The sequence below is a fragment of the Sinohyriopsis cumingii genome, unplaced genomic scaffold (genome assembly GCF_028554795.1).
Source record: "Sinohyriopsis cumingii isolate HCF-2022 unplaced genomic scaffold, ASM2855479v2 utg001825l, whole genome shotgun sequence".
Taxonomy (NCBI): domain Eukaryota; kingdom Metazoa; phylum Mollusca; class Bivalvia; order Unionida; family Unionidae; genus Sinohyriopsis; species Sinohyriopsis cumingii.
The window spans coordinates 968,839-991,419 of record NW_028316064.1 but is presented as its reverse complement, the minus strand read 5'-3'; the positions used below and the strand labels follow the sequence as shown (position 1 = coordinate 991,419).

At 33.9% G+C, this 22,581-nt stretch overlaps 1 protein-coding gene across 1 annotated transcript; it reads left to right on the top strand.

The window, feature by feature from the left end:
- Nucleotides 1-314: 314 nt before the first annotated feature.
- On the top strand, nt 315-21,423 carry LOC149771487 (uncharacterized). The gene is made up of 3 exons (XM_089948392.1): nt 315-551; nt 19,689-19,814; nt 20,638-21,423. Exons 1-3 carry the CDS (start codon nt 491-493, stop codon nt 20,865-20,867), a joined length of 417 nt encoding a protein of 138 aa, XP_089804518.1. The 5' UTR covers nt 315-490; the 3' UTR covers nt 20,868-21,423.
- The last annotated feature ends 1,158 nt before the right edge of the window (nt 21,424-22,581 follow it).

The window sequence follows — 22,581 nt, the reverse complement described above, 5'->3', positions numbered from 1 at the left end:
GTCGTAATTTTCCATCAGCGGGTTCTAATTTATGGCTTAAAAACGACAAATTAAAGAAAAAGAATGTGTAGACCTATGTGTTACGTAATTACCATTGCATACTTTCGTCTCTCTTTTCTTACACAAAGTACACGAGGACTATTTTGGGACATAAAAAATAAGACTCGTGATATATTTATCGCTTGGTCGTTGGATTTCGGATGGCTCCTTTTATTATTCAGTTAGCCAGTATGCTCTAGGTTTGCTGAGATGAAATTAACTGTGTGTACGAACATGTTATAAAAATAACTCAGTAGGTATTCAATTTTCTCTCGAGATTCAGTCTGTCTCCGCCATGTAGTGGTATGTATGTGTTTGGGAAATGTTCGACCTTAGTCAAGCAGCCTAGTTCAGCACTCCGCTATTCACACTGAATTTATTTGCAAGGTAGTCACAGAGATCTAAGATTCAACTGTATTTTGAAAATAATTCGATATTCAATACTGTGTCCATGGATTACACGTGTTTCAGAAGATGCATTCAACTAGTCGGTTTAGTACAGATCTTCGGAGGTTCATGTTCTCTCTCTCTCTCTCTCTCTCTCTCTCTCTCTCTCTCTCTGAAAATAGCAAAATATATAATGTTTTGCTTAATGGATGAATACGTGATGTAATGTATGTGTGATAGATAGAGAGACAGATAGATGGGTAGACAATGATGGATATGGTGAGGATAGATAGATAGATAGATGGATAGATAGATAGATAGATAGATAGATAGATAGATAGATAGATAGATAGATAGATAGATAGATGGATGGATGGATGGACGGACGGACGGACGGATGAACGGATAAGTTGATGGCTGAGTTTGTAGGTAGATGGATGGATGGACTGACGAACATACTGACGGACGGGTGGGTGGGTGAGTTTGTGGGTAGATCGATGGACGTACGGACGAACATAAGGAGGGACTGACGGACTAACGGACGGACGTACGCATAGATAGATAGATAGATAGATAGATAGATAGATAGATAGATAGATAGATAGATAGACAGATAGATAGACCATGAGATCATCTAATTATTATTATTATTATTATTACTAGTAGTAGTAGTAGTAGTAGTAGTAATATTATTGTTGTTATAATTATTTAGATGAATATATATGCATGTATTTATGTAGGTCGGTCAGTTGGTCAACAGGCTGACCGACAGACGGACGGACAGACATACATGCATGCATGCATACATACATACATAGATAGATAGATAGATAGATAGATAGATAGATAGATAGATAGATAGATAGATAGATAGATAGATAGATAGATAATGATTTCCCCTACCGGGAAGAGAGCCTAGTATTGTAGAAGACGCTTTGTAGAAAAGACAATTCAACGTACTTTGTTTGCAGAATTAGAGTTTTTAAACGTTGCAATATAATTCAGTTGTCACATTCCAACATTCGACGTAGTACTGTAGCTGTAAAGAGTTGGCTGTCATTCAACATAAATCAAATGTACTTGAAAAGTTGGGAAATACGTAACCCAGAAATGTCAACGACAAAGACAATGGATACTTATATATTAATGGTACGGCTCTCTACTGATTGTCTCTACGTTTGGTTTTCTAAGTAAATTCGTCCTACACCGAATGAGAGATTAGCCGTATATTGTGTGATGATTTGCGAGGAATAATATGTGATAACGAAGGATGTGAATCTTTGATGCAACTCCTGAAGGGAGAAATATACATTGAAAGGGGGCAATAGTCATGTCTTACGTATTATCGAATCTGATATAAGTTTTTCTTTTTTATATAAAGTTTCCAATAATCTATTCTCTCTCTCTCTCTCTCTCTCTCTCTCTCTCTCTCTCTCTCTCTCTCTCGGGGCCCCGAGTAGCCGAGTGGTCTAAAGCGCTCTCCGTTACGGATCACTGCCATCTCACCTCTGTCTGCGCCGGTTCGAGTCGGATTCGGTCAACGTAGGTATGTGAGAAAGCTTGCCAGTAGCTTCTCATGGGTCGGTGGTTCTTACCGAGGTTTTCCCGGGTTCTTCCTCCACCATCAATACTGGCCGACATGTATAGCCTATCGTGTGCTGAAAAATGGCGTTAAACCAAACAACTCTCTCTCTCTCTCTCTCTCTCTCTCTCTGTGCGGTTTCTCTTTCTCAATAATCTTTCGCAGTTTTTCTCTCCGTGTTTCTTTCGTATTTTTATACATTGATTTGCGATGCAATGAGAGCTGAGCGATAGTTGTATCACTTATGAAATGCATTATTCGTTGCACCGTGAAATGGCTCAATTTGCGTCAGAGAATTTGTACATAGCAACTATAATAACATCACATACAAATGGCCATTGCGTTTGCTCACTACATTCCTCTCAAGATAGACATGAACCATAAGGCAGATGTTATTTGCTTGAAATAATTACATTTTGTCACATAATATTCATACAAGACTAAAATCTTTGCTTGAATCATTGAGGCAAAACCTTATCATAAATACTAATAATAATAATAATAATAATAATAATACGTGTTGTGCCTATTTAATTTTGTGATACAACTTTGAGGAAATCTAATCAAAGAAGTCAACCTAGTTCAGCTGAATTTTATTTCCGAATGTTAAACTCTACATACGGTCTGAGAACAATTCACGCAATTCTTATTTTTATTTAGTTGGCTCGTATATAAATGTGTTTCGTACAGTCCGTGCCAGTGATGGATATTGATTTACAACTTTAGTTGTTCGGTGTTGGTGGCGAAATCACCGTAAATGCGGAACAAGGTTTATTTCAGGTTAGTGTTGATGTTGAATACAGACTTGAATGTGAATTTGTGGTAAGTTCCTATTTGCCTCGTGTAATGCAGTTATCTACTGCAATTATTGCTTCTCCAGGGTTCGCTTTGAGTCATTACTCAGCCAAACACGTGTATATAGCCAGGGTCAGCCTTTGGCCAATTAGACCGATTTGGGTCAATCGGGCCCTGCGCTCACAGGGCTAACAACAATCGTTTTTAAGATAACTGTTTGACCATGTCATTAAGTTTTACAAAACCCATTGATCCCTTTCACCTTCACATTTATATTTAACACTGAGTAAAACGTTTGCTTTCCTGTTATATCAGAATGTAATCCTGACAATTGGAATTCACCATGCACTGATTAGTATTCTTACTGCACTAAACATTATTGTGCAGGCATTAATATATGCAAACATTCATTGTGTATACCGTAGTTACCTGCAAAAAATCAAACAAACAAAAACTTTGCATGATCACAGATGTACAATATCGTTTATTTTATGTACCAAGTGGAATTTTAACTTCATTTAGCACCTGTGGTGGCAATGAAACTGGCCAATTATTTTATTTTTCTTTATCAGTATTAATTCGGATAAGGAAAATATATAACAAATCAATGGGACCGATATAATTTCGACTTTTCCGACGTATATCAAAGATAAAGCAACTTTTGAACTTGAACAGCTGATCCACCCCCACCCACCTCCCTCTGTCTCTCTCTCTCTCTCTCTCTCTCTCTCTCTCTCTCTCTCTCTCTCTGGAATTTAGAAATAACTATACATTGCGGCCATAATAGCCTGCACACATTCACATAAGTGTGATGATGGCTGGTACTCGAGGGTTGCTGGTGTTTCAGGTTTATATGATATATAAATGTATATGTAGATGTATACAGATAAATTCAAACGATGCATCATTTGTTTAGCACATCAATATGTGTAGATAAGAAAAATAAATTTTCATTAAAATAATGCTTTTCCATATTTACCAAAAGTTATAAGACAACAATACTCAAGCTTAACCGGCTTTATTTTAGTTGATAGTATCGCGGTATCTTAGTCATTAGCATAAAGTTATAATAGAGATAAGGTTAAATTGTCTCAAAGGAAGTGACAGACAGTAAGTATTGTGTCATGCAGTATTAGTGTCTCAGGATAAGTCTTAATTAATTTCAGATAATACTAATCACATTTACTGAAGGCAGTCAATAAGTGATATCACTAAATGGTATTGACTGAAAAACATAGCTGGTGTTCTAGGGCATGATTTATGTGTAATTTAATCACTGCTAAGCCTTGATGGATTGAGGATTCCAAGGGTAACGTACAAAATGGGGAATTAAAGAGCAAATCACATTGACATTTATTGGCGGTATCTGCACTTGTAGATAGGGAAGGCGGTGGAGGGCAAACACCAGTGGAGCACGGTGATAAAAGTCGGTGAAGCAGCGTATCGATTTGTCCTTATAAAAAAAGTTAATAGCTTCCACCAATTAAAGTATGATCCTGAACTTGCACACGTTTTATATTATTTTTCCTTAAGAGGCACAATAACGTAAAGTCTTATATATATATATATATATATATATATATATATAGCTTCATTATTCCATATGTGTATAAGCTTATTATCAGGATTATTATTCAGGTAAACACGATGGAGTAAATATGTGGATTCAAGGGTTTGGAATTTCCTAAGTGAATGGTATTGGTTATTGTTTTGTAAATAAATAAGGCTCGTTAGATCATTCTAGAAGGTTATTTTCCATTATGTAATGCTTATTTTTATAAAATGCTAATTATGACCTGAGGTCAAGTAGAGAACTATATAATCTCATGATCGTGAAGATTTTACCAGTCGTGCTTTAACACCTAGCACATTCAAGTTGCATTATGTTGTTACCAGTTTTGGCTGAATTTTATTTTCTTCAAATTACTGAATTCAAAAGACTATTTTCTCTGGAAACAGAAAACTGCTCTGCTAAAATAAATTAATAGAGACATTCGTTTGAATTTATAATAAATTCAAAAATGGAATAATACGTTTGTGATTCAACAAGAGACTGTTGACGCACTAGCACTCAGTAGGATTTAACAGACACGTGATCGCTTTCACCTTTGGATCTCTTCTGGACTTTTACTGAATATGCTTCAGGACTTTAAATTACTAGGACTTATGTCTTTAATTACTGGATTATTTTGGGATTTATTTCGCAATATCGCAAGTTCTTTGTTCTCATTTTAATTTTGTATTCTAGGGAAACAAATTATTTGTTAAATTTTACAAGATTCTTTGTCTTCCCTCACAAGGTTTATAATATGACTGTACTATTATGTGTCTAAAATATATTTAAAAAATACTTTGGATTCTGCTGTATTGATTTATTATATTATAGATTTTCCTTAGGGTTAATATCTGCGTTATGTTCTTCATCTTTGTATTTGCATAATATGTAGGGACAGTACAGTCTAAATTGAAAGAGCTTTGTCTAATAACAATAGTTGGGCTTGCATTTAACTTTCTATCACCACAGGACACAATTGTTTTCATAAGTTTTGTTTAAGTAAATATTCAATATGTTTTCCGAAATTTCTGAGACAACTTGGACTCCAAAACCTCAAAACTTATTTGGTGCTTGCATCTCTTTGCCACAGCCTCCACATCAAATTTCAGCGCTCTTTATATCCACTTATGAAACCCACGTTTTTCACGCTCCATTTGTTTTGATAAATTGTACATAGTTCTTCGATGAAATTAATCCCCCAAAAAATGTCTGACGCATAGACAGCTACATGAAATCCATAGCATCCCTAACATGGATAAAATATCACGCGATTTATGATATAGACTTAACGTTTCTATCCGGTATTTAACAAACATAATGTAAACTAGAATCATTTATAGATTGTCCGACTCAAACGTAATGAGCAAATGCTTTGTTTGCAACACTCAGATGTGGTCGTTCTCTCTCTCTCTCTCTCTCTCTCTCTCTCTCTCTCTCTATATATATATATATATATATATATATATATATATATATATCGCCATTACAATTGTACACTTGTTTTTCTTTTGTATCGAAAATGAATATAGCTACATATGCAATATTCGACACGTGCTACTGATTTAATGCGTTCTTTTTTATTTCATGTTATAGAATAGTGCCTAAAATTAATTTGCATTGAACGGTTTAGTTTTTCTAATTTGTCAGTTTCCTGGATACTTGTTGAATTGTATTTATATCTGTATTGTATTTGGCCCAAATTGGTTCTCGCAGCAGAAATCTTTATATATATATATATATATATATATATATATATATATATATATATATATATATATATATATATATATATATATATATATATATTATACGAAACATGAGAAAATTCAAAGCCAGTCCCAGCTGGTATCGCACAAGTACTGTGTCTAAAAAAAAAAAGTATTTTCGACTTTTGCTTCATGAAGCAGAACGATGACGATACTAAGGAAAAAAACGTCCGCTTTGAAATGATTTAGAATTTCTACTCTGCAATTCCTGTTCGAAGATGAATTATAACAAGCTCCACTTGAGGCACATTTTACATAACTTTACATCTATTATCCTTTGCTCATTCGCTAGGTGCCTAAGCCGTAACGTATAAATTGTGTTGAATGTTTATAGTATCATTTTCCTATAATGTTGACTTTGCTGTCGATTGAAATACTTATTCAAATATAATTTCCTTTGTCATGCTTGAGATAATAAATGTATTAAGCTGTAGATATTAACGGAAATGTCGAATTACCGTTGCCATATTTATTTAGTGAAATATCTCCCTTCCCTATGTTTCAATATTCATTTAGCGTAACATCTCTCGTCCCTAGGTTGCCATACTATTTAGTGAAATATCTCGATTCCCTACGTTGCCATATTTATTTAGTGGAAGTATTTCCCTTCCAAACGTTTTCATGTATATATTTAATGAAACATCTCCCTCCCCTATTTTGAAATGACAAAGTAAGACTATTTTTACAGTTTGGGGACACGCTATACATTAAGATGCTTACTCTAGTTTCGAAATCGGAGCACGATTTTACATGTTGAAGGTTCTCGTGCTTCGTTAGGTTCCTAGAATGCGTATATCGAAACTAAGTGTTTAACATTCAGTCAGGCTTGGGTTTCTTTCCTTTACCAACCCCATCCCTCCCACAAAATAAAACAACGGTTGTTCACCAACCTTTTGTTAGAAGATCCTTAATACGCTAAGACCAGGTTTTGAATGCAACAATTTCAGAACGTTGTTTCGAAATAAACATACTGACAAGATGTAAACCACATTTCTTCTCCGTACGTAACCATTTTGAACACTTCAGCTTTTATATTTTACAGCATTAACAGGATCAATAAGTCATGAATGTCAAAGATAAAAGAGAGACAATAGGAATTCCCTGTCACAAGTTGATCGAATTGAATGCATTATCATCTGTTGCAGTCAAACGGTGAATCGGACTTCCTACTGGTACGGATATGTACAATTTGTCATGTCATGTTACTCATGTTTGGATTGTTAAGCAGAGTGTGCAATGTCCTGTGAGTTAAAGGGTTGATAGATTGTGGCTTCTATTCAGATCGTGTCATTTTTATTTCAATTTTATATTAGTTTAATTTATAATATTCCAGCCCTATACCCAGTCTGTGAAAGCAAAAAAAAAAACTTTTACAAATTACTGCCCCTGCATGAGGTTTAATTTATATTTACATTTTCTTATATTTTCATCGAGCAAATAGATGTTGTATGGACGTACGCTCGAATACATGTAGACATAATGCAATTGGCTGCAGGCAATGATTGTGTGAGTGAGCTCTCACTCAGCAGGCATACGCAGTTCATAACAGAAATAAAATAACACAAGGAGAACATAATTAATTAAACATGAACAACGTTTACTTTGACGTTTTACAGCTGGTGCTACTTTCTTAATTGGAAGAATATATGCTTGAAATTTACTTTGCAATTTTGACGAACTTGGAAACTTATGAAGTTATACTTGTTTAATAGCTCACATGCAAAACCTAAATCATCAATCCACATATCATAACTCTGGACAAGCAGAGAAAACAACACACTACATAAGTAACTCGCTCAACAATGAAGTGATTTGCATTATTGAAAGCAAAATATATCATCATAATCCAAATGCACAAATATCCTAGCTGCAACATGAGCTGGATGTACCGCCATGTGTTATGTCAATAAAGATGATATTGAAATCGCAACACGTCAGCTGACAACATATATCAGGCTAACTATGCGAGGTACCAACCGATCGTAACCAGTCTGACGGCAGTATAACACAACCGATCGTAACCAGTCTGACGGCAGTATAACACAACCGATCGTAACCAGTATGATGGCAGTATAACATAACTTGTATAACCTACAGCTGCGAAATGAAATGAAACTGTATAAAAGTAAATTAAAGTAATGATGAAACAAATGTATACATATGCTTGAATGAATAAAAGTTCTCTGCTTAATCGGCAAGTAAATTTGTGATCATACAATTACCAAGTCTGCCTACAAACTAATTAATGCACCCCTTAGAGACAGTGGCGGTATCATACGGCACAACTGTAGTCGTACAAATGACCGAACAAATATTTTGGTCGTAAACGTTTGCATAACGCGTGCAAGAAAGATCTCTCAATCTACCTATAATATGTTAGCCGTACATTTTCAACTGACAATTCGTACCCCTCAGTAATTCCAGATAAACAAAACACAGGCTGATCTGCAATGCTAGCGGTAGCTTCTATCGCGAGTCTAATTATATATGTCATGGTAGTTACCCATATTACAAAAATGTGGTCTTAAATCTAGCAACAGAAAAGAGTAAAAACTAACAATCATTGTACAAATCAACGAATAAGTTATAACCATAGAATATAAAGTCAAGAACTAAACATAGCTTACAGTGCGGTGAATGCAATCTAAAAAAACACCCTTAAAGTAGGATCACAAGTCAAACGGTACTGAGTATGAGTTCCACTGGTATTCCGAATGAAATGCAATATATTGCAATGCTCCGCCAATAGTCTGGAATAGCTTGCTGTGCTAACATGTCTTTAAATGAATTCAGGTTAATTCCAAAAGAAATAATAAATCCTGAATTGTATCAGCACATTGAAATTTTAATGAGTAATTTACATAAATAAATTGAATCCTTTCAACTGAACACGACTAAATGGCTTCACTAGGACTGACGTTTAAGATAGGAATGAATACTTTTTTTATTCACTACCTAACATAAAATATAAAGACACAGTTTCTGAACCAGAATGAGAGCAAATTATTAATTTCTATATCATCTGAACATCTTAAGAAGGTCAAGTCCTTTATCAGCCAGCTAATCAGAAACCATGTAACCAAGTGTTAGTAGGGGAAACGAATGACCTGACTCAAATTCCATTAAAATCATAAACATTGTTTATATACATTTTCCAAGGTCAAAGGGCCACTATGAGATATTTACTAATAAATAGGACTGTCTTTGAGTACAACACACAATAGATACAATTAACTATGTTTTTTTCATATTTGAACCCTTCAATGTGTAACATTTAAGATTACTACCCATAATATAGTTTACATAACACCTGTTAAAACTCTGTAACTTTTTCAACCTGATTTTATGGGGATGCAGCCGTTTAGAATGTACAGAACGTGTTACTTTCCCCAAAAAGTGCTTTAAAGATATTGCTATTATATACAAAAGTTCTCGCAACAACCCCTTCCCTGTTCAAATGAATGATGCCAGGAATATAAAAAACAGGACAAGCGGCGGAACAAAATAAATAAATAATGTAAAAAAGATGTGCCGAAATATAACAGATAATGTTCGAGAAAGGAAATATTTTTAAGGCAAGTAAACAAAGGCTTTACCAAATTTTGTAAAGTGTACAATTTATAGTGTAATACACCGTAATCATATATAATTTGTTTACAAGATTGTCCGAAAAAAGTACATTCATTCTCCTTGAAAGTGGTGTACACACAATAGAATACACATACGTATATCAATTCATTTGCATGACAGTTGGTTCTACAAAACACTTTCCACAATTCCTGCAATGCCATGGATGCCATTAGACCTTGATCTTGCCGCTATAAACTCTTAACAACGACTAGTTATATTCACTGATAGCAATATGTATATGAAAACATGATTTAATAGCATTTGCATTTTACTGAGTAAACGGATTAGCACTTAGGAATTCTGGAAACGGTTTTTAACTATATTACAGTACTTGTATTTTGCTAATCTAACATAGTCGATATATCATTAATGACAACTACAATACTGCTGAAACTGGTGAATTTAAAAAATTGCTAAAACAAACGCATCGAATAATTCTGTAAACTGATATTTAGCCATCATCGTCTGAAATAGATTTTTCTTAAAGTAATTACCATTTGGTGAATGTGTTGCATTGGAAAACGTTTTGATATACAAAATGTTAAATCACCTTTTACCTGATTATCTATATTGGCTCAATAAACGGCTACCCGTTCGTCTCGCACGCCTATTTCGCACACGTGAGTCTACACATTTGGACTATTATTCATACTGAAATTATAATTTCAACTCTCCTCTCTCTCTGTCTCCTTCTCTCTCTCTCTCTCTCTCTCTCTCTCTCTCTCTCTCTCTCTCTCTCTTATTTCAAAGTTGTGAGTCAAAACATTTGGACTAGTATTTATAATTAAATTAAAAATTCAACTTCTTACATAAAATTCAAGTCATTGCATGATGACTACCCCTTGGCTGTCCGCTAGTGACGTGGATATTTTCTACAATGATGCTTTGTACACATATTTTGTCTGCATCCATTTGTATCGAAATAATAATTTCATCTCATGTTATATTACTTCATGTTTGGCAGCGTTTTAAGGCACTTTACTAGCATATATATATATATATATATATATATATATATATATATATATAGTTTTTTAAAATGTTTTGCGAACACCGTATGGAAGATTATCTTTATTGCCAAATATGAAATCATATGTAAATAGATACAGCATTATTATTATTATTATTATTATTAGACCGCAATCATTTTCCGTATATACTGATGATTCAGGAATAGTTGAGGTACATACAGGTCATATTGACAAAAAGGGAATTTTCCCTTCACAGTTAAACCATATAGAAGAGAAGAAGTTGTTCGCATTGAATATGTTACAATTACTTGTGCTCTCTCTCTCACTCTCGTGCAATCAATGTATACTCTTCCAGCGGATTCAATTTCATGACTAAACTAATTAACTTTCCATACCAAATTATTGATTTTGTGTACATCTTTCCCTTTTTCAACTTGTAGGGTAATATTTGTTCCGTATGTATTAATTTCCGTGATATGGATGAAATAATAAAAAGAGCTGGGCCTCATTCGGCCCAAACTCATGCAGGCAAAATAAACCGATTCTGTATAATTAATATACGAAGAGGATTAATTTGCACTCAATATGGGAAACAGCAAGGAAGTAAGCTTCATCGATTCCAGTACCGTACGCATCACATATTACTATGTGTATCTGGTCTCAGATCTTCGCTTCTATTATGAATGCATAACGAAGATGAAATATTGCTAGCACAGGCTCTTTAATACTCCTATTTGCAGATACCGTATGATGAATATATATATATATATATATATATATATATATATATATATATATATATATATATATATATATATATATATACACGTTCTGTGTTCAAAATGTACTCACATACCACTTATTTAAACTGTCGCTTATTACAATTGAAGTTTATTTTTAGTCTTTCGTAAAAATGACATCGCTTCTATTTACAATGCGTGCTTGAAATAGTTAATTGTAACAACAATGATAGTTTTTAGTATTATAGCTTTTCACTGCATTAACGTAGTATTTGATGAACGTATTCCTTTCATACCCTCCGTTGCAAAGGCAAATTTAACATGATATTTCCAAATTGAAGGCCAGCTATCTATAAAGATTTGCATTCTGATGTCCCACATTCTGACTTTTATCGGCTAGCCTCTTGAACTCCAAATAGGAGCACGACAGCACGTGTTGTTTCCTCACTTATAATGCAGACACAGGACGTTTTCACGAACCATGTTCATGTTTTAAATACTAGTTTGTGACCATATATGTATGCTGATATATATCTGTATAGCCTACATTACAAATGCGATAGCAGATGTTGGTATAACGTACTTTGATGAAACAATACTGAAAATATATATAATTGCAAATCGCATTTGTCGTATGAATACGCATATAACAATGGAGCTATTAGCTGACTCTTGTTTATATTCTTACGTATTATTCATTAAACAAGATACAGGCGAGAAAAAGAAAAGCCTTTATATCCGAATCCATATGCTTTATCTGTCTCTCTCTCTCCATTCGGGAAATATGTACGAATACATATGTGGATTGGAAGAGCAAACCTAGTTAGGGGTGGGCGACAACCGTGATGATGAACTTATACCAAGTAACATTGAGGAACTCGAGTCGTTTTAACGGCATTTGCATAATTTCCAATGGGGTGTTTCTAGTATTAGACAATATAATACTACAAGGAGAAACTCCCTTGAAAAACACGTTATTAATGTTGATTCCTTGATTAGCCGACGCAGATATCACGTATTATATTTGATGCTTTGTTTCGCGTTTATCTTTTTTATTAGCTTAATATAAGATTCAATAATAGATTATTATAAAATATTAAAATACCCAAGTGTCACTATCCCTCTCTCTCTGTCACTTAAAGAGTGTTATTTGGTTGGGTTGCATGTGAGTGACAAATACTGTTATAGTCAAAATAAAAGATAAGTAAATTATATTTATGACCTATATCAATGGTTAGAATTACCTCTTGTTAGAATTACCTCTTGTTGGTTAATCATTTCGCTTGGTGTATTCCCCACTCGTTTCATAAAAATTGCGGCGATTGAATCATCTCGGGTACATTGTTTGAGAAGCTAGTGATGCGATTTTTTGGTACTATATGCTCATTGTGTAAAACAACTTTAATGTTTAAATCATAAGCGTATATTTTATTTATTGAATTATTATGATCAAAAGAAAATGCAAAAATGGAAAAATATTAATATGATCAAAGGAGTGTGAATATACTCAACTATACTTGCAGTACTACTTCATGTAGCTGGACAAAATGAACAAGGAACATAGTTCAACCCATCTGTCAGTCCTGCAGTTAATCCTAACGCCGTTGTAATGCAAGTATGCATATGTATACATGGTATGTATCCTCGCTTCCTGTATAATGAACCATGTATACATCTCGTGGTATATCAAATGTACATCAAATACACACCCACCCACATGCCCATTTGTATAAAGCAGATAAGACCCGGGACGAAATCTTTACTCATGTTGAATGATGATCATTTGCAGCATCATTCAAGGTGAAATTTCAGTCTGTGTATACGGCTGGGTGCTTGCATATTCTTTTGATAATCAAAACAGAATACATATAGTTGTGCTCGCAAAAGGAAAACCAGACAAGCTTCCGCAAACTTATAAACGCTATAATCTCTGCAATTGATTCATTTAAGGGTACTGTCATCCTAGGTCAGGATGTACATGTGAAAAATGATTACTTTAGGCGAGCCATATTAAAATTATTTTCACATTTATAAATTGGCGGCGTTTCATGCGGAATAATGCTTATCAATAACGATCTTTGTTTTCTATAATTAATTGGCATGTACCGATGTTAATTGATATTGGAATAATGACTCAGTTTTGTCAAGTCTTTGAAACAATCATTTAGACTTGTTAAAGTCACATCATGTGACACAGAATACTAGAAGTTATTGGTTGTATATCCATAAATGTACACGTTCATGATTCCTTTCTGACTGCTTTGTAAATATTCGTAAAAGGTTATATATAATTAGTTCTGTTTTTTATTTCTTGAGATAGATTTTACATGTTTTATTTATAAATGTTTATAAGTTTGAGAACCAAATTTTATATCTTACATGATTCACAAAGCCAGGAAGCTCTAAACTCCATTTCACACTATGATGAATTGCTACATCGAAACGATGGTTGTTTATGCGGTGGATTTTCAAACCTTACGACTTCGTGAATTTTGTTAAATATAAAGTTAAATTCTTAAAATGAAATCAAGATTTTTCACAGACCATTATTCAAATAATATATATATATATTGTGTCTTCATTTTAATATCCTACATGTTTTCTCTCTTTTCATGGTGACATGTGTCGTTCAACTGTTTTATTATATTTATCCCATGATAGTAATGGCATCAACAGTTGGATAAATAATGTTGTTAAAGCTTAAGAAACTTGAATAAAAAAAATCAGTGGGCAAGCGTTGCTAACTGCGAAACAAAATATTTTGAATTATTTATTTACCAGGTTGTTTGTATCTGAAATATTTGTTAGATTAAAATATATACCTTACATTGGTAAGAGAGAAATCATTGTCAACGAAGTGTACAACTTAGTGGAAACCTAGCTAGCAATGCCAGTAGTTGATTCGTCATCAGTAAGAAAGTTTAAAGAGATGCATGAAAGACAGAACGAAAATGTATGTGTATATATACTGGGATGCTTTCTCGCATACTCACGAAGTACGAGTCTGACAATCGAACCCAAGGGAACAGGGTAGTGTTAGCAGTTATTTTTACAAGTGAGGGCTTTTGACCACTCGGCAACCGAGTGGCCCGGCAACCGAGTGGCCCGGCAAATTAAATGCTGCATCATATTACTTCTTAAGAAAATAACGAAAAGAGCTTGTCTTTATTCGGATCAAGTTATATTTGAACATTGATAAAATTCCTTTAAATGACCAGGCTGAAAATAAGGTCGAAGTGAATAAATTTACGCGAATTTGCATAGTATTGTCAACCGATTTTAATTAAAACCTCATGCATGACAAATATGTATTTTATACGGTGTGATATTTTTTCGGACGCTTATATCTGTTGGAATAGGACCTAAATGTCTGTCCAGAATCTGAATAAATGTATCACTGTTCACATTGCTATCAGTTTAGTTAATGCTCCCATTCCATTGTATATAAAGCAGACACACACCATCAGACATCGTTCCTTATGGGCGATGTTATGCACTTTGCCTTGAGTCATTGTTGGATTTTTATATGGACACTTATTTTGTTATCATGACCAACCATTACAATTCATCCGTAAAAAAATATCACACTTTACGCTAGACAGTGAATTGCTGGATTTTCTTAGAGCAATCACGTATTGAATTCACTTGAGTGGAGTATCATAAATAAACTGTGGAGCCCGATCAACATACATATATAATAATACGGCCACGACAGTCGAACAAATTTGATATGCCCGCTTGGTCTAGTGGGATATATGGCAGCTTTACGTGGAGCGTAGCCAAATTCAGATCCCACAACATGTATTTAATTTGTTTTCCTTCTCTTGTTGTGTTGTGGTACCATGCATTAAGCAAAGAATTATGTTACTACTGATATTTTTTTGTGCGAATGTACAAATGATATTACAAAACATGAACAGTAAACCACTGACACTATTGTTCTGGATATAGTAAGAAATTAGCTGCTTCCATCTGTTTCACATATTGCTAGCCAATACACTGATGGAATACAGATATATGTAGACTCGTGGCTGAAATGCTCGAGTAGTGTCGTCCACGTAATGAAATATAGGCTTTATTCACTCTTTGCAAGCAGGTATAATCACAACCATCTTGAAGATATATCCTAATTCTTCGCTACACGAACAACCTTGCCGAATCCCATGGACATTTGATATAGAGTATTTGTTCGGTACAATATGGTTACCATATCCCCCAAGGCGCACACACCTCCGGACGAATTTGAGTTATACCGGTGTCATAAATGACTAAGTTAATTCACTCGGCAGATCCACAATGTTCCTTTTGTTTCTTTGTAAGAGTCGCGAGGTCGTCATGAACAAGAAGCATTCGTGACCTGCCACTTCAAAGGTGATCCTCTGCAGTTTATGTTCCATTGACTTTTATTAACAATAATATAATCGCCCAAAATCTTAGCAACAACTGGCGTATGCATTCCTTCCTCGCTTGAACACAAAATGCTCTAATTGTCCCGCGTAATTGCTTGACATTTGCAGCTCTTTTGTTCCTACCATATTTATGATAGTGATTTTTTTCTTCGCTTTTTCAATTACCTTACATATCTCGTTCTAACCGGCGGAGGCGGAACGATCATATTACTTCTGTACGCCATACTCATATCCGGCCCTAGGATATGCGTAGCCCAATGCATTATGCGGGGCGAAAGGAAGCACGCGATAAGCACGGGGAGCCAAGCAAAAGAAATTATCGCATGAAAGCGCGGGGCCCAAGATGGTAGCCTTCTTCGCCTTGCCCTATGGCTTGCCCTGGCCTTACTGGTTTTTGGAGCATGGGCATGGGCACTCGCACACACACACACACACACACACAGATATATATATATATATATATATATATATATATATATATATATATATATATATATATATATATATATATATATATATATATTCGAAGTCAAACACATATACGGAATCTCGGATATTCCAGGAAGAGTTAATCCCCTTGCGTACACTTCTCTTAAGAGAGAAATATATCGATGTCACAATTTTGTATTCTTTGCTGTGGGAGGATCTTTATATAATTTTACTGAATTTTGAATGTTATTTTCTTTAAAATTAAATTAACTTCGACGACTATTACTTCATTTTTGTTTGTGCTTGTGCTTGTTTATGTCTATGGACAGCTCGATTGATGACTTATGAGACAACATTATTACTTAATACATTTGAAGTGTTCTTTGTTTGCATTTTGTCAGAGCAAGGATTTAAAAGATAAAATAATATGTGTACTGAGTCTGCCCCGTTGTCATTTTACAGACTACAGTAGGCGACGTACTGCCTTTCGGTTCACCTTACCATTATTAGTGCAGTTTATTTACCAATACGTTTATCCTCACCTAAATGAGAATATATAGGGTGTAATCGATAGCATACAACATAACGCAACGTAAACTTGCGTCACGATTACCTTCTCTCAGAGTTGGCAGATTAGTGCACACATGCCATCCAATACGCTTTTGGCGTAATCATTACGCTTTTTCCACCTAATTACGTCTGATGCTATCCTGTATATACATCACGCTTTTCCGGTAAATTAAAATAAAATAAAAAATAAAGCAATGAAAAATTGTGTTTTGCTAACATTTCTTTTTAACCACTTATGATGTACGTATGATAATATTCTATAAAAAAAATATTGCTGCTTAAGAATAGCGTAATAGTCAATTTGCCAATCCTTGACCTATTTGGGCTTTCATAATTTTGTATTTGCTCCAACTGTGTATGACCCATTTCCAAGAAAACATACATATTTTTAATTAGTTTGAAAATGTGATAGGCAGATTCATTATATTGTCAATCAAAATGGTTAGCGAGTCAGCCTGTATTTTTATAGAAAATGGCTCTATATGTTATTAGGCTTTTACGGTTTGAATTGTGGACAAAAAATCATAGAGAAGATGGGTCTTTATTAACATCAAAACCTGTATGATTATTACAACTGATAAATGAAGAATGCTTTACAAACTTATGCGAAGAGAAGAATTGGAGAGTGATGTAATACAGCACTGGGATTGAACATGACATTATCATTCCATAAATCCAATATATATCGGCCTCATTACCGAAGTTGTGGACTCAACGATCATTTGGCGAACGTGGACATGCAGACTTGTTATAGTGATTTTTGAATACACATTATGTGCATGTTTTGTGTTGGTATACTGGTTCTAGTACGCATGGATTTTGCCCATTTTTGCCAAGTAGCTTGATCCAGCATAAATAAATGTACATTTTTCATATAGTGTACTGTAATTATGGCATGTACTATGCATAGATTAGTAAAGATGTGTATTGCTCTCTCAGTTGTGGCATGTATCTTAACGGGATACGAAGCTATACTGATAACCCATACGAAGGACATAATCCTTTCTGAGAGGAAAAAAGCATTATTAATTGCGTTTCCTGGTCCAGATTACCACAGATAGTTATGCTTACATATGATCACAATAAAATTTGCAGCAATCCCTATGGGATATGTTCGTTTAGACACCACTATACATTTCACATCATCTTTCTCATTTTGAGCCTTTATATAGCTTTCGTTGGGTGTGGTCAGGTAAATAAAATATATTTTTCACTGAACATTTATTAGCCATTTAAGACCTTTGACAGGCATAACATCTTGAATTATTCGTAAAAGAACATCTGTAAAGTCTTGAATATTTGAATACGATTAGTGTATGATGAATGCCTTGAATATATCTTATTCAAAAATAGTACCAAGTTGTAATTTTTAATAAATAGAATTATCTTATTCCAAAAATTATAGGTTACTGCATTTGCATTTGACAATATGAACGAGTTTGTTCCGGATGTAAATACTACACGACCTTGGGAGTTCATATTTTCCTAAACAAAGGTAGTAACCATTTTATTATATGCTAATTTGTTTTAATTATACATATTGCTTAACAAAATACACAACAAGAAGCAAAATAACTGAATGTATGTCGTATTCCAAACTAAATACACAAGCGCAGATTCATCATTACACAACAACGACATTATTAATGCGCACATAACTCAGCACAGATCAATTTGAACTTAGTCGCCATAACGTTCGAAAGAAAATGGAGCGTCTAGTTAAATTTTAAATTAGGAGGCATATTGTGAATGAATGCGCATTGCAACAACTTTTCCATTTGATCTGAAATGAATACATTTTGGTGTTTGCTTCGATTCCACGAAATTACGTGATTATGGACTAGATTTATATGCGACAGTTCCACACGAAATACATCGGATTGAAGAAGCGAGGGAGAGGCATGCTGACATCTGCAAATGTGTTTCTGTTTCTGTCATTGATTGTTTGAAATCATAATGTAGGAAGAATATGAAGTCTTTCAATTACAATTATAAAAAGACGCTATGGAATTTAATGCTTATTTCATTTTGAGGGCATTAAGGAGCATGTAACTGCACTTATATTCGAAATTACAGTACAATTTCGAAACGTGTAATCAAGATTGAGAACCAATGACATGTCTAATGTAATTCGGATTTGCAGAAGTAACAAAGCAGATTTTGATGAAATTCAGAATGGAAAACTGTAAGTGTATTTTTGCCATTCTTGTCACCAGCTAAAGAACACAGATTATGTCTTGACACTTTTATGTTAATTGTAAGGACCCTAACTTGCATGTATTGTATAGCTAGCCTAAATTTGAAACATTGTATCAAACATTTAAGGCCGAATGTGCCAAAACAACAGGTATGTGACAGTCCACAAAACAATTTCCTTAATTCATTCAGAAACAAATTTAAACAACCACAACGTAAAACCCCTACTACGCGAGTGTACATAATTAGTTTACAAATAAAAAGTGCTGGCGACTGCATCCATTGCTTGTTTACAAATTAATGTAGTTCCTTTATGCACCTGAATGGAATATGAAGGTGTGCAATATCGTAACATACTGAAAGATTATGACAATGTAAAGTTAACGGAGAAAACAAAATGAGCATATACAAATGCCCAATATTGTACAAGGAATTACGAATAAGAAAACGGTATATATCAATTCATTCGATGAGAAAACTGGAGACAAATTGTTGCTTGCTATGCCCGAGGTTGTTTTGCAAAAGGTATGTTATTGATGGGAAAGACAGAAAGATAATGGTAGGCACAATATATGTATTTTTGATGTCGAGGTAATCCAAGCTTATTTTTATTCCTCAGTGATTTGGTGCCTTAAGTGTTATGCATGCGACAACGAACATTCCAACTTTCTGTGCAACAGTGAGATGAACCTTGTAGAGTGCGAGGAGGGGATGGACACGTGTCAAACAATTGTTGGCTATTCTGGTACATTTTAATAAGATACTTAAATTTTAAATAGTATTTTACTCGTAGTAGTATTAGTATTATTATTAGTAGTAGAAGTAGAACTAGTAGAACTGGTAACAGACTAATACTTCTAAGAAGAAGAAGGAGAAGAAAACGTATGCTTTTATTTAGGTCCGATGGTTTTCGTTGATGACATGTATGGTTGTTGAAGTCGAGATATTTGCAATTGCTTCTTCTCACGATAAGTAAGTCCACGTAATAAAGATTGTTTCATTTGCAAGCGTTATATTACGTCCAGCTGAAAAACAACCAAGCACATTAGCTCGTGTATGAATGCCAGACATATAGCAAATCGGACCTGAATGCAAATGTGTGTGCAACGTGTGCGTGGTTGATGCTGATGATGATGATGAGGAGGAGGAGGAGGAGGAGGAGGAGGGGAATGATGGCGATGATGATACCGAAGCGGTGGAGGATCAGTATGATGATGAAGATGATGATATTTTAGGAAATCGGCAAAGGTTCCTAAGAGTTAAAATGTAGCACTGTTTAGGACTAACATTATGTATTAGGACTGAATTATAATTCTTGAACACTGCTAAATGTTCCGCAAAACATTCATTCTTGCCTAAAAGTAATACGAACTTTATTGACCAATCTCAGTTTACTGAAGAAAACAAATAATTCAGTTTTGTGTCTGACATTTGTTCTGTATTCTAATTGCATTCTAACTGTAGGAATTGCTTTTGTAAATGTTATGAGTATTGTTTAACTATTACTGGCATTACGTCAGCAGTATAGGTTATTAATCATTTTGTAATTATAATGGTTCCCTTTACAGATATCAGTGAGAAGATGTTTATTATGAAGGAGTGTACCAAGAATGAATCGTGTCAGCTGCAAGCAGTGGAGTCACGAGATGCTCCATGCAACCTGGAAAATTCCAATTGGATATGTACGCAGTGTTGTCATACGGACTCTTGCAACGTGAACGGAGCCACTAGATTGACATTTATTAATGTTGAAAAGTCTTTAGTGCTCCCTATATTTATTCTTCTTCTCATACTATGATACGATATTCTCTTTTTTAATAGACATCTAGAGTTTCTCGCTTAAGATAACACTTTTATGTAATGGGGGCTTATGATTGTCACAATACCGTGATATCTGCATGTAGTCTGGCTTCATGGGACTGTATATATATATATATATATATATATATATATATATATATATATATATATATATATATATATATCTTACTTTACAAAACGAGCCAATACATTTTGAGCGAATGCAAAAGTCTAGAAAAGACCTATATGAGATTATATGATCAATTGAAAAGGCCAGTAATACATTTTGCACAACATTTTATCTGACCACGACTTGATGCCGAGGTACATAAGTATAACGAAATAAGTATTAATAAGACAATGTCATACATTATTTACAGATAATACCTGTCAATAAGATCAGGCGATAGATCGATACAATTCACATTCCATAAGACATTGACACATATAAACACACTGAAAAGATTGTTTGATATCAGTGGCTAAATTCCATTCCTTCTCTCGCTGTTTATTTACCATGCTCAAATGAACCATGATTAAAATGATCTAAACCACGTCCTATGTATGTTGTTCATCATAATATATCACTGATATATATATATATATATATATATATATATATATATATATATATATATATATATATATATATGTATGTATGTATACAATATGTTTTAAATTAAAATAACAAGACTTAACAACACTTTCTCATATTTATTATGATAATGAATACAATTAAATTAATGTGGACGTGCTAATACCATATGATTTTATCATTCATAATTTGTTATCACAATTATCTAGAAGTAATACCTTCAACATGAAAATCATATTAAAACGCTACATTAGTAATGTTATATTTATTGGATTACTGTCGAGGGACGGATCATTGCATTGATAGACATGATGTTGTAACGATTTAACCTAAATGCAAAACCAACATAAACTGTAGGAACATATTGTTTTGTTCTCCTAATTAGGCATTGTATAGCGAGAGGACACAGACTATAAAGTCAGAGTCAATGTATTGTTGAAAAATAAAGACCTGATGAATATGAACATCCTAATTAAAATATACTAAATAACCACTTAACCACTGACATGAAACTGAGTTAAAGGAAGTCACCATAATGATATATATATATATATATATATATATATATATATATATATATATATATATATATATATATAATCCAACTCAAAACACCTCCAAAAAGCTGGGAAAACACAGTTTTTTCTTGAGCAGCCATATCGTTTACCGTTGCTTTTCCAACAGCAAGAAAAGTTAACCCGACCTTTTTACACACATTATCCTACCTTGGTGAATGTAACACTGTTAAGAACAGTACACGTTCTGATCCACGCTTCCAACTGGTGATTTTGAAAGATTCTTAGATATTACAGTTTATTCTTGTATGATATTCTGTGGTGATTTTAATAACGTAAGATCATAACAAATATATATATATGTGCGTGAAACATTTGAAGTTCCTGTTCTTATCAGCAGTTAATTTGTTCGACAGAACTGTAGACACAAGCGATACTTTGTACCATTTTATTTTTCTTCTTTATATCCAGAGAAACAAAACGAATACTTTCACCGACATATGACGATGGAAATAGTGAGTTCCATAGATGATAACAATGAAATGATACAATTTCATTCAACATTGAATCGAAATTATACAACGGTGAGATCAAATATTGTT